The sequence below is a fragment of the Lates calcarifer genome, linkage group LG5 (assembly GCF_001640805.2).
Source record: "Lates calcarifer isolate ASB-BC8 linkage group LG5, TLL_Latcal_v3, whole genome shotgun sequence".
NCBI classification, from domain to species: domain Eukaryota; kingdom Metazoa; phylum Chordata; class Actinopteri; family Centropomidae; genus Lates; species Lates calcarifer.
The window spans coordinates 9,128,150-9,142,625 of record NC_066837.1 but is presented as its reverse complement, the minus strand read 5'-3'; the positions used below and the strand labels follow the sequence as shown (position 1 = coordinate 9,142,625).

Below are 14,476 nucleotides of genomic sequence, written 5' to 3'. Positions count from 1 at the left end.
ATGATGTGAACAAAGGCAGACTCACAGCTCTGATGGTGGTTGTGGTGGTGGTGGATAGATTTTTTTTTATTTTTTCATATTTCATTATACCACTTGAGCATATCACAATAAAATATTTAATCACATGAATATTTCACACTGAAACACTATAGCGTTCAGAATGCATTAAGCTGTCCTGCCTTTATTTCCCTGCCAAGAAAATGTACCCATTTCTGCCCAGCCTCACTTGTTTGCTCACAATCTACTGATCAAGCTGCCTGTCTGTCTCGATTTCAGCCAATGGGAGGACACGTGTCTGCAGGGCAGCTTGTGATTGGTCAGACTGACTGAAGGCGAACAGAAGCAGATAAATGGAGCTTCACTGTCCTTCATATTTCCTCCACTAAAGACCTTGTATCCCTTAATAAGGCAGATGGAGCATCATCACTGATCTACATCTATGTTAATCTGCACCTCACCATATGAACATGCAGTCAAAAGTGTGTCTGTGTGTGTGTGTGTTTTGTGTGTCCTTCCGCGTGTATACACAGGTATTTCCAGGTGTTCATGTATATCTGTTTCCGGTTGTGAGAGAGTACAGCTGTGTTTGCGTGCGTTCAGTATCTGTGTGTGTGCAGGGAACTAAGACAGTATTCTTGACACAGAGTTATAACTAACTAAGCTGAGCCAGCAGTTGCCATGGTGAAAATAGATTGAACATCACATGACCCAGAATCCTGCCAATCCCGGGAGAGGATGGAAAGCCACTAGACAGAGGCAGGAAGTTGTCCGTGCCCGCGTTGTACGCGGTGCTGTACAACTTGCACCTCCTCTTTCTTTTCTTCCTTTCTTTCTGTCCCATCTGTCGTGTCTCTAGAAGGCCGGGGCCATGGGTCTCTGCTGTGTGAGTTTCTGGGGGTCCAGGGTTTCAGTGAAGGGCGGGGCTTGATAGGGGTTGGTGGTTACTATGGTAGCACCGTTGGCGATGGGGTACGGTGTAGCTCGAGCGTTGCAGGGGGCGGGTTCCAAGTGTTGCCATGTGAACAAGTTTGTGTTGCTGCCGGTTAGGAAGCGTCGCAGTGCACTCAGTGTCAGCACAGCCTGTTAGTAACACACACACACACACACACACACACACACACACAGAGACACATGCATTAGCAGAGGCTGTTTGTTAGACACTGATCGATTTGCATTAGAAACACATGATTACTCTTATACCAGCTTTTCACCGCAGACCGACAATAAAGACCCACTGACGCACAGTTTCCCCCCACTCAGCTTCAATGCAACACTTTTGCAAGGCATTGTGGGATTCCAGGTGATGCAGGACTGACTAGTGATGTGAAAAACTACAGTTGCATAAAATCGAGAAGTAACTTTATGTAAATGATCGTGATATTTACCTGGAGACTAACTGATTTGCTAAAAAACTGACACTGGCGCACAACAGGAAGTTTAGTGACAATCTGCTGTGGATGAACGTCTGATGTTTAGCAGCTTAATTTGGCATGTTAGCATGCTAACATTTGCAAATTAGCACTATATACAAAGTACAGCTGATGAGAAAATGGCTGGTATTTTTATTCCAAGACAGGTATCACCAAAATCAGTAGGGATTCATCCACTGGAGACCATGAGTGCCTATGCTGACGTCATGGCAGTCCATCCAATAGCTGTTGAAATATTTCAACCCAAACTAAGTATATTTACTCAAGCTGATGGACAGCAGTGTTGAGCTTTACTTTGAGTTACTTATACTTGAGTATTTCAATTTCATGCTGCTTTATACTCACACTCCGCTACATCCAAGAGGAAACTTTTGTACTAGTTTTCTCACTACATTTATCTTACAGCTGGAGTTACTTTTTAAAACTTTTTTGTTGTTTTAAAAACAAATATTGGCTAAGTATTCCACCCTTTTTTTTTTGTTTACAGTGAAATCACTCAGGACAATGATTTTTAGAAAACCAGAAGACATTTTAAAAAGTGTTTTCACAGGCTGAGTTGTTCCCTCATGACTAGTAAACTGACTTTAATGTAGACTTCCCTGAGAGGCATCTAAATTCAGGAGTGCATTGATTTCATTCTTTGTCACATGCTATAATTCCTCCACAGAGGAATACTGTAATAATTTACCATAGGAAAAAAATGACAGTCTTTTGTATCATACCATACATCCTTGACACAATTACAGCTTAACCTCCTCACATCGTCTGACAGTGAGATGAATGGCTGCTTTATGTTTGGTGGGTAGATAGTTCTATCAGGCTCCATTGAGTTACTGCAGAATAATAAATCAGTCTGTCTCTGTCTGAGGGGTGATGTTTTCTGGCTTTGCAATTTTTCTTTTTTAAGTTTAATTTATCCAGGGAGATATCACCCAGAGCAACGTTCTCTTTCTCAAGAACACACTGTTCATGCTCACAGTTAAACATTCATGCATTCACACCTGAGAACTTCTCAGTAAATCCACAGTCTGACCAGAACTAGAACACTTTGAGGGTTAAGGCTCTTGCTAAAGGGGGCCATAATGGTTATAATGAAGGGTGAATGAAGCGGATTTATCTTGCTGGTTAGTGAATCAAACTCCAAAAACTCCACTTCACCACTGACCCACAAATTCACAAAAGTATTGGTTACACTACAGACAGATTAAACACAAAAAAATCAAAGAGACGTGAAAACTCTGACTTTGCACTTGCCAGTGATTCATTATAATTGCTGATTGACTTTCAGTTCTGTTGACCCAATTAATTATTCAAAGTAAATTGTACACATGTAACAAGTTTTGTGTAATGTACAGTGGATTTATGTGATTTTACACATCAATATTGGAAAAATACTATTTTTCACATTGTTGTAACGACTTCAGCTTCACCCACCCTCACTCTAAATCTACTGCTGACAAACATTCAGATATGACCTTAATCTGCAGGTAATGTACAGGTGGGACTCGGAGTGTATGAGTGTGTGCGTCAGACTAAAGAGAGGGTGGGGGGGGTCCTAGGCAGCAGCCTCTGCTTGTCCTCCAAGAAGGAAATGCTCTTAAATGTACTCATAGTCAGCAAACACTGATAACCCTGAAAATACAACACACACACACACACACACACACACACACACACACTGCTGGTCATGATGATGATGATGCTGAGGAACACACAGATGGAGGACACACTGGTGTAAACATACAGACCCAGGTGAGGATGGAGAAGAAGCAGAATGCGATGGTGGCCCTGGCGGCATCAGAGCCCTGGGCCAGAGGCAGCTCGTCTGGAGAGGTCGCCTGCCACTGATTGGCCAGAAAACAGAAGCCAACAAACCACAGGAAGCTGGCGAGGCCTGGAGGAAGGACAGAGGGACAGGTAGATCAGATCATCTTTTACATCTGTTCTTGAAACATACTTTAAATCTTTTTTTTCAGGACAGGATATTATATCAGTGGTTTTATGTATTTTACTTATCTTGCTGCTTAAAATACAGATAACATTGTTTAATATGTTGTTAACAACCACACTGGTAAAACTTTCTAATCTGACATCAGGTGGGTTTCCATCCAATTTCGCACAAAAAATTATTTTGAAATGTCTTTCAAAACATTTCCAGTCTTGTACCTTAATGCTTTTACCTTTGCCTTTGCTTTTAATATTCTAGGTTTTAATATGTTGCCTATTTATAACTTCATTTTTGGAAACTGTCCATATTTGACTCTGAATGTTCAACAGCAGTCAACGATGTGTTTATTCATACCAGAGAAGACGAGGTCCAGCAGGACAGCACGTCTTCTGTCCCTGACGCTGCTGATAGAGGGAAAGTAAACATCCAGGATCAGGAAACAGATGCTGCCGAGGAAACAGGCCACGCCGATGGTAACTGCCGTAGTTACAGGCGTCGGCGTTGTTGTTGAAGATGCACAGCAAACGCTCGCTGCCGATGTTGATGTAACCCTCGTTCACAATGCAGCTGAACACCACGATGGAGAAAACCTGCGGGGTAAGACGTGTGGGCTGGTTTATTATCTAACAGGCAAAAGAGAATGAAGTCGCACTGGTGTATGAATGAGTTTCATTCCTCATACATGCCACACACAGACGCACCAGTGCAAACAGGCACTGCTGAGAAGTTCACTCCCACTGGTACCGAGCCACGCAGACTGTTTCAGTTTTATTTGCAGAGATTCTGAGACATCACCACTAATTAAAACTGTGTTTTTCCAGAACCAATTTTCTGGTCACTCTGGATAATCCACAGAACTCACTGTCAGCAGATAACATATTGGAAACAGTCTTCTATATGAGATAGAAAACCCTCCATGATGATGTCTGTGGAGTTTCCCAAGTCATAGAGATTGTTTCTGAGATGACTCATTGCTGTTGAGTTTATATAAAATAACTTATTTTTGCTACATTTTCTTTGAGGTCCACAAACAAAATTCCATTTACCAGGGTTCACCAGTGATGCTATAGAGCGATGTTTTTAAAGGCGGGTCCCTGTTCTGTTTTTTATGGTGCACATGAGGAGGCACATGCCACCATAAGAGCACATGGGGTATTGTGATAGTAACAGACAAAGAAACAAAGGATGCACCACTACAGGAAGAAAAGAGGAAGACTGCAAGCTGGTGAACACTGATGTTAAACTAAAACAGTTGCCTCTGCCAACCAGTCTTTTTGTAATTAATTAGCATGTGAATTTTATGTTATGGCCAAAAATGTGTTTTGTGCATTCACTGTAACCTTGACCTTTGACCACTAAAATCTAATCAGTTCATCCATGAGTCCAGATGAATGTTTGTGCCAGATTTGGGGAAATTCAGGAACCCCTGAAAACATAATGCCTGGGCACTGCTGTCAGCTAAACCCTTGCTGAAGCTAGCTAGCTAACTAGCTGCTGGAGTACTGCTCTACATTAAGAGGTATTGTTTTTGAAAGAATTTTTTTCCAATGACTGGTTCAGTCTAGCTTCAGTTTTAGATCAACCAATCCTGGGAGCTTGTACAGCCAACAGCTCTCAATCATCATGTCAAAGATACTGCATACCCCATTAACTCCAGTTCTACGTTTCACATTGTGCTGCTCATCCTCCCTGCAGATTATGTTAGTTGCGACCAAAGAGACTGTACCTTCATCTTGTGTTTTGGCTAAAAATAGCAGGTCTGAAAACACATGTAACATTTACAAAAGACACTTGTCCTGATGTTGCAGTGCTGGTCATGTTGTTTGTGTCTGTGACGTCTTTTATTCAGACCTGTAGGGCAGAAACACTCTTTTTTTATTGCAGCTGTGATGAAGCTGTTACCTCAATGCCTTAAAAGAAAAACATTAACACGTCTGTTTAGATGAATTTATTCTGTCCAGTAAAAACCTAAAACCTTTTAAAGCAGATATTGATATGTGTCTAATTCACACCAAAGCACTGTGAGTCTTTTATTATTAGCTCCTTCTCTGTATTTAACTTTCTTTTGATTAATTGTGTCACCTTTTGTGAAAATGTTCTAATCATTTGGATACATAGCGACTGTGTGCTGAGTACAAGAGTTAACTTATGGAGGGGGGAAGAAATAATGCATAAAATCATTAAAGCCCTGTTTTCGGCATGTTAAGACAAAGAAAATGCAGTAAGCAGTTGTTACTCCTTTGTCTAATAGAGAGCAGTAGATGTACACAAAGTGTAACTGTCCTGTCCTCTCCATCCATGTTAACCCAACAAATTCTGCAAAAAGTAAATAGATAAATAAGTCAAACCTACACTGATTCCTTCCTGTCAGTTGAGAATTATTTGTCGCTTTTCTTTGTCTTGTGAGACAGTTAATTCAAAATATTTGGGCACTATGTCCTCATGTTTTCAGCTAATTAATTGTTAATGAAAATAATCAGGATACTCTCTATCTACAGCATTTCATTTAACCTGCTCCAGTCTGAAATACCTGATGTTTGTCTTATCTGAAATGCTTCCTCATGACTTGATTTTGTTTTTACTTTACTGTAACCAAGAAAAATGTGCTTTGTTTCAAGAGGGAATGGCGAATTGCTTCTGACAAACTATGTTGAGCTGAATTGAATTATGAGACACAGAGACAGAGGCTTGATGTGCTTCTGTTAAGTCGCTAAATTTCTTTTAAAAACCAAATTGTTCCTTGTTCCTTCAGTGCTCATTAAATGGTGTATGGTGACTCACAGCTGCACAGCATCAGAGGCGACAGAGATGTGTTACACTCTGGTTGGGGGGCTTTTAAATCTGAAGCCTCGCATTAGTTCAATCTAGACACAAAGAGGCCCCAGATAAACATATGGTAATCAGACGCTGGTCCTGGAGCTCCAGCCAGAAGCTGCATCACTGAAATGATTTCTGTTTATCAGAAAATACGATCCTGAAATTAATATCGCAGCAGAGCTTTAACTCAAAGGTCCTCAACCTTTTCTTAAAAATGCTGATTTCTGTTAATCCTAACCTGACTGGATAAAAGAAGCATCAGCCGGGAGGGAGGCTGAGACACATAAAGAACGTGAATGGGAGAGAGACAGAGAGAGGAGGGGAGAGGGGGTGCAGGTAGGCCCGTCCATTGATGATAATAAACCGACACATTGCAGAGGAGGCTTACCCACGACAGCAGTCTGAGGAGGGTCCGGGGATGCGTGAAGAAGGCGACCGGATCAAAGGCGATGCTTCCCCCGGCCTTCCCGGCGCCGTACGCGCCCGCTGGCTCCATTCCCTCCGGCTTTCTGCTGCCTGACGCCCGCTGAGAGAACGAGAGGAGACGGTCAGAGAGCTGCGCGGAGCGGCGGCGTCCTCCTCCAGCCTCCGTGTGAAGTCACACCGCGTCACCGGGAGCAGATCACAAGCTGCAGCAGAGTTAACTGTGAACAGTCACGATGGTTTTTAACAGTGTGAAAAATTGCTGTTATTTTACATGAAAATGTCATAATCCTGTTATCTTTAAATGCAGAGCATTGTTACGCATTACTAACTGTTATTAATTTTTCTCGGTTAAATAGTATATACTGTGATGGCCCGGAAGATAAAAAAACAACCACTTTTCATTAAATCCACAATCAATTATCATCCCTGATAAGAACTGTCCGGAAAACTCAGCATCTATCCATCCATTCATTGCCGTAACAACCGTCGATTCGACCAATCACAAGCGGCGATAGGCGGAGCAGAATCATTCGGCCAATCAGCGTTTGTTTGCCGACGTTGCTGGCGTCTGTCGTCATTGTCCGTGACGCCGAGTAGCGGCAGAGGTGCAGAGCGAAGAGTAACACGAAATTTTGAGTCGCCACGTTGGTTTGTTAGCATTGTGAAAAGCTTCATTACTGAACTAGCCTGGATATTAAAACAAGCTTTGGAGTTGATTTTGTTCAACATGAGTGTGGCTGGACCATGGATGTATTACGAGAACTGGTTACGGTGCCGCCGCTCAGCCTTGCAGCCATTTTCCCCATAGACCACCATTATAGAAGAGACGCCTGGAAATTGTTAACAGGACACCTCCAGCTATAATCATTGTCAGTTGTCACGCTTTTATTTTGTATTTTTCAGCCATGGAGTTTTAATCTTTGTAAAACATCTCAAAAGCCCGGAAAAGTCACGTTTCTCTGAGTGACGTCACTGCTTCGTGCGGGCACTCTACGGTCATGTTGTTTCTCGGACAGGATCCTTGCTAGCTTACAGTGGACGCTGCTATGTGTGATGTGTAAAATTAAAGGTAAACCTGAATAAATGACACTGAAAGTGTGGTTTAGCGTTGCATTTGTCAGTCACTCGTCAAATGGTTGGTGATTTTTCAACGAGTGATCTTTATATACAGTCTATGGGGACTTTCCATTCACATTTACGTCATGGTGATTACGAGGGCTGTTGTGCCTCCACCTTAAGTCTCCAGGGATGCCAATCATCTTCTCTTCTATCGCCCACAGGCGCTAGTAGGGGACTGTTAAATAACTGTTAATAAAAGTTAAATAAATAGAGTAAAAGGGTATATTTGAGACCCTTAAACCCACTATCAGGGGCAATTAAGCTGCTGTAACTAACAAAAGTATATATATATATTACAGGAGCATGCTCATGAGCTTGGTTATTACAAATTACATGTGGCTCATGTCCAGTTTGTCAGAAAACAGTCAAACCTACAGATTTTGTGCACTGGCGAATGGCTGTCCGCCAGATCTTATAATGCAGTTAAGGCTTCTCTCCGTCTTCACGGAATTTTAAGACCAATCAGAGGCGGTTGCTAGGCGGACCAGAGTGGCCCGACCAATCAGCGTTTTTCTGCAAACGTTGGCTGACGTATGTCGTCATTGGTGCGACGTATCTCGTCATTGGTCATGGCCTTTTGGGAGGAGCGCAGAGAGGCGGAGTCGGAAAACAGATTTAAACCAGTTTTGAAACGTTGCCTCTGTTTGCTAGTACTGTGAGAAAACGTCGTTACGGGAGAGGTCTGGATGCCAAATCAAACTCCGGAGCTGGCTTTTGTTATTTACGAAGAGGCCTGGGTGCTAAAACAAACTCTGGAACTGTTTTTTTGTCGAACACGAGTGAGACTGGACGCTGAACACACCTGCGGCGCGAAGGTAAGGCAAACAGTTAGCGGCTAGCGATAGCATTAACGTTATCGGAAAGCGTTAGCGGTTAGCGTTAGCATTAGCATTAACTTGTAATGAATTTTTAAAATTCCGTTTTCAGACATCTATATCACGTGGGTAGAAGTGTGTTTGTGTTTCTGTGACTAACGCGTCCCTGACACGAGTTGCTGATAGTTGGTGGTAACACTAGTTGTCTGTTTACAACTCCGTTTGCATCTCTTTACAGTTAATTAATACAGTTACATTTTACTGCTTTTCAAATTTATGCTCCAGCCTGGGCATTTTAAGTCAGTTTATAGCGGATTATCATGTCGATGTGATCATTTTGTGTCTCTTTGTGGTGGTATTGCATCGTTTTGCGTCTCTAGCTGGCTGTTTTACATCTACTTAAGGTTGTGGTGATTTTAAAACTCAACAGACGAATCAGAAGGATTAGGGTCTTCACACGAACTTTATTGAGCTAGGAGTTTCTGTACAGAAAGACACACGGTCAGCTTCTTTGTGGTTGTTTTGCATTGTATTGTGTCTGTAGTTTTGTGCCTATTCCAGGCCATTTAACGATTGTTTGTGGTAATTTTGTGTTTCAGTGTGGCAGTTGAACATCTCAGTGTGATCATTTTGCGACTCAGTCCATAGCCGTTCACTGATCCCCTGTTGTGTATATTATTGATGAGAAATTTATTTGTCTTGACTTGAGATTTTATTGAGCTCGGTTTTGTGTTAAATACAAGTTTGAAAACTAGATTTTAACTCGGTGCTCCTCCACTAGTTTTAAGCCTCAAGAGTAGGTCACAATTTAGGAGCTGAGATTACTGCTCCAGTCTGACTTTTCCTCTAGTAGCACTGATGCTCCTTATTGAAAATTTTAGGAGCACCAGCCAAAAAGTTAGGCACACCACTTAAATCAGTATTGAATGCAACAAATTCAGATATTTTCCATGTCAACTTTATTACCAATAAATGCTTTGGTAATAAATAGACAATAATAATATATTGTTTAATTTTAGAGCAAAAGGTTTTCTTAAAATTTAGATTAATTATTTAGGTTGCCCTTTAATATGGAAGACAATCAAGTAAGTAATCCCTCACAATTTTGAGAGTGATCCCACTATGCAAAATAAAAAATAATCCTACAGCATCACTGGTTAAATCAGAACAGTGATTTGCTCATTCGCCTGAAGGCAGGGCAAAGCCTCTAATCAGCTGTAGGGATAGGCATCATTAGGATTTTATCTTTATCCATCTAGACCCTTATCAGTGCGGCTCATACTGTTATCAGTTCTTTTCATCACTGAATGTGTGTTTTGTTTTTTTTTTTTAATTTTTCATTGTTTTTCAATTTAATTTCATTGCAAGTTGCATTAGTATTACAGTTGTTAAATTGAATGAAAAGTGATAATTACCCCAGCACCTCCTGTAGTGCATTGCAGTAACAAGTGAGCATGGTTCCTCTTATAAAGCCTCTGGTTTTATGGTTTTAATACGATGTGTCAACAAGTTTTTATAATCAACGTCAACTAATTGTTTCAGCCCTAATTTATTCACCTGAAAACTCAAAGTGTGATTGTCAAGGTTGTAGTGTTTAGTTGTCAGTGTCAGTTTTGGAGGTGAACTATTCTTTATTAATGGGGTTATTTGTTTTTTAAGTGTTGTACTTGTGTTTCCCAGGTTTACTGGTTCAGCTGCTGCAGCCTGGACAGAGACACCAGCTCTCACCTGACAAACCAAACAGGTATATGTCCTAAAGACTTACCCAATCTGAAAAAAATGTGCTGATGAGCTGAATTATAAATGTTAGTAACGGTGGTATTGTTATTTAAAAACTCAAAATAGTTGTGAGTTCATTTTCTGTCTGATTAAAAATACCACAAAACCCTGCTTTCAAAAATTTACTAAGGTGACTGTTTTTATTATGCAGTTCACAGTAATATACATTATCCCCCCAGTGATTAGTGACAGACAAGTAATATAGAAATTTAAGATAATCATTTAATTTCTCCCAAATATTTATTGTTATTGATTCTTAAAGATGTGATGCTTTTTCTTGTCATATGTGACAGTAAACAGCCCATTTTCTGATACGCTCCTCTAATGTTTGGAGAATGTTCTGGTTCAGCTGTACCTGTAAACTGTTGATGAGGAATAGGTCATAGTGTATTACAGTTTTTCCTTTGTATGTTTCTCTTTATTTCCTTTACTTTACTTCTATCAACCAAACTCACACCATTCCAGTTCACACTTAAAGTGAGTTTGGAGGAAAAAACATTTCCATCCACTGCTGTTGTGTGACCATCAGGAGCTGGTGGAGTCAGTTCTCCAGTCAGAGCAGCTTCTTTCTGTCTTTGTGTACAAAGCAAACACCTTGGACTAGTTCTGATTAGTCCAGAACCAGTTAGTCCATACTCTGGTTTCTTTGTAGATTTAGATTCTTTTACTTCTCTATCTTTTGACAGTTTGAAATTCAGTACCCAGAAACTCTTTTTATTAAACGCTTTTATTTTGCTGAGTTAAAAGTCACATGTTTATATTAATGTTTGTTGTGTTTTTCTCCACAGGATTCAAAATTAAACCATTAAATCACAGAGAGAAGAGACAGACATGAAGACATTTCCAGGAGGTCAGTGTTAGTTTATTCTTTTCAGTCTGACTCTGTCATTATCTCAGCTGCAGTTTGACACCTTAAAACCGCTTGTCTGGAACAAATAGCAATAAATGAGTTGTAATTGTTGCTGTAACTTATCAGTTTTAATTAGTATTTAGTATTTTTCAACAATGTAGCTACAAAAAATATGTTTAAATATAATGTAAAATATGGAAAACTATATATAAACAGTAAATGTAAAACCTTAGTTTAGAAAAGAAACTATTTTAATAGTAAGTGTACAACTTGTAATTAATATTTAAAGGTTTTCAATTTATCAATTTAAGTATAAAAACAACCTTCAAAAAACTTGTCTAAAAATAAATATAAAACCTTAAAAAATACATCTAAAACCTTTAATAGTTACATCTTTTAAAAATACATTTAAAACCCTAAAGGAATAGGTCTAAAAATAAGGATAAAACATTTAACAAACCTCATAAAACAGGTTTGATAAATAAGGTTAAAACCTTTAAATGTTCAACCTTTAAAGTCTGTGCAAAGCTAATTCATAAAATTCAGAGATTTGTCTATAAAAACTTTATTTATGTTAGAAAATACTGGCTAGAGTGAGGCAGTAACACACTTGTTGCCATAATAACACACTAGTTATCACAAAGTGAGTTTATTATCAGTGTAATATCATTACCCTTTGTTTTAATAAACAGTTAATAAGTAATATGACTTCGTACACAATGCAACTTGTTTCTTGAGTCCTTCAAGACAGGCCATTTGATCAACCAAAACAAAAAGCTCCACTGCCTTTAAATATATTATTAAAACCTTTAAAAAGTATATTTAAAACATATGTTTGAAAATTAATTTAAAAACCCTAAAAACAATGTCTGATCAATGAGTGTAAAACTTTTTAAAAGTTAAGTATAAAACGATAAAAAATATATTTTCAAAGTGTTAAAAAATAGGTCTAATGATTAAACATGAGAATAATTACATTTTTTCTTAAAATAATATGCAATAAAATGATTTGTATACTTTCAATTCTCTTCAGTAGAGAAATGCAACTCAAAGGTTTAGAAAGCCACTTAATTATTTTATTCCAGACATTTATCATGTATCACAGCAAAGATAATGACAGACATTTGACCCACAAGGAAACACTTGTTTAAGTTAATGTAGTTATGAGCACATGTCTATGAAGTGTCTTCTTGTGATACAATTATTAAATAGTTGTATCACAAGCTGCTGAATAAAGTCTTGTGCCCATGACTATATTATAGATGGCAGAGAAAAACAAAGTGTCTTCACTTGAACAACAGGAGACCAGCACTGTTTACAGCTGTAAGACGATGGAGGTCTTTCATCTAATTAACAGCTTTGTAACACTTCTGTTTTCTTTCAACCATTTCAGGTCTTCGCCTGCTGTCGTCTTCTCCTCCTGCAGAGACAAGAACACGTGTTAATCACAGAAACTGATCAGTAAATCAAAGTATTTCTATGACATACTCTTTTTATGCCTTACTTCTAAGACTATTTTTGCCAGTTTTTGACACTTCTCTATATTATAATGTTATGGAAATTTTCCGGCCTGCCTGTAGAGAGTCAAAGAACAAGACTGGCAAGGTAGCAACTGAGTAAACACTTGGGGTACAATAAAAGACAGTTGTGACCTCTCTCAGGAATTTACAACTGGTGTAATCACCTGTGCTGATGAAGATACCATTTGCCATCTTCCTCTTCAGGAAGGTATTTACGGTGGGATTATAACAGTAAATTCATCAGGTCATCCTTGATGAGTAAAACAGCACAACTAAAGCTACAGACTAATTACACTAAGTATATAAGATAAATTCATTGTAATACAAAGCATGCAAAATTCCACCACCTTGTCTTTGTTATCGACAGACCTCTACACAGTGTTTGTGGGTTACGTTAGATTTTCATTTTGGTATTTTTGTGCCATATCAGTAATCCAATCTATCACTGTCCTGTTTATACTATTCATATTGTGAGTAATTTTAAATTACTGTGCTATATTATCTTGTTGTATATAATGTCCTTTTCTATTTTTGCTGTTACAACACTGAATTATCTTACTAAATTAAATACTTCTGAATATTTTGCCAGTCTGAATTTTTAGCTGCAATTATACATTTTAATTGCAAGCTGCAAGTACAGAATACTATGAATTTCTGCATTACAAAATCCCTTTTGTGATATTAATTCAAAAATGGAGAAACTCAAGTTATACTTTGATGCCATACTACACTATGACATTTTCTGACCGTTTTTGTCGCCATGCTATACTATGACATTTTTTGAGGCCCTACTATACTATGACATTTTTTGACCGTTTTTGAGACATCATACTATACTATAACATTTTTGACAGTTTTTGACACTATACTATGACATTTTTTGACGCCATGCTATACTATGACATTTTCTGACCGTTTTTGACGCCATGCTATACTATGACATTTTTTCACAATTTTAAGGCCTTACTATACTATGACATTTTTGGACGGTTTTTGAGACATCATACTATACTATGACATTTTTTGACACCTTACTATAATGACATTTTTTCACATTTTCTGAGGCCTTACTATACTATGACATTTTTTGAGGCCTTACTATAATGACATTTTGTCACATTTTCTGAGGCCTTACTATACTATGACATTTTTTCACAATTTTGAGACCTTACTATACCATGACATTTTTTGACACCATACTATACTATGACATTTTTGGACAGTTTTTGAGACATCATACTATACTATGACATTTTTTGACACCTTACTATAATGACATTTTGTCACATTTTCTGAGGCCTTACTATACTATGACATTTTTGGACCGTTTTTGAGACATCATACTATACTATGACATTTTTTCACATTTTTTGACACCTTACTATAATGACATTTTTTCACATTTTCTGAGGCCTTACTATACTATGACATTTTTAGACGGTTTTTGAGACATCATACTATACTATGACATTTTTTGACGCCATACTATACTATGACATTTTTTCACAATTTTGAGACCTTACTATACTATGACATTTTTTGACGCCATATTATACTATGACATTTTTTCACAATTTTAAGGCCTTACTATACTATGACATTTTTGGACGGTTTTTGAGACATCATACTATACTATGACATTTTTTGACACCTTACTATAATGACATTTTTTCACATTTTCTGAGGCCTTACTATACTATGACATTTTTTGAGGCCTTACTATACTATGACATTTTTTGACCGTTTTTGACGCCATACTATACTATGACATT

At 38.4% G+C, this 14,476-nt stretch overlaps 1 protein-coding gene and 1 long non-coding RNA gene across 2 annotated transcripts; one reads left to right on the top strand and one right to left on the bottom strand.

Annotated features, from left to right (window-relative positions):
* Positions 1–35: 35 nt before the first annotated feature.
* On the bottom strand, positions 36–7,113 carry LOC108888471 (synaptogyrin-3-like). Its single transcript, XM_018684464.2, is given in 5 exon segments — positions 36–1,080; positions 3,179–3,324; positions 3,733–3,856; positions 3,858–3,968; positions 6,584–7,113. Coding segments are annotated over 5 exon segments (717 nt in total). The 5' UTR covers positions 6,692–7,113; the 3' UTR covers positions 36–852.
* A 1,041-nt stretch (positions 7,114–8,154) lies between these two features.
* On the top strand, positions 8,155–12,903 carry LOC127142426 (uncharacterized). Its single transcript, XR_007813164.1, has 4 exons — positions 8,155–8,555; positions 10,236–10,299; positions 11,123–11,184; positions 12,578–12,903. It is a non-coding gene; the product is annotated as an uncharacterized LOC127142426 (long non-coding RNA).
* The last annotated feature ends 1,573 nt before the right edge of the window (positions 12,904–14,476 follow it).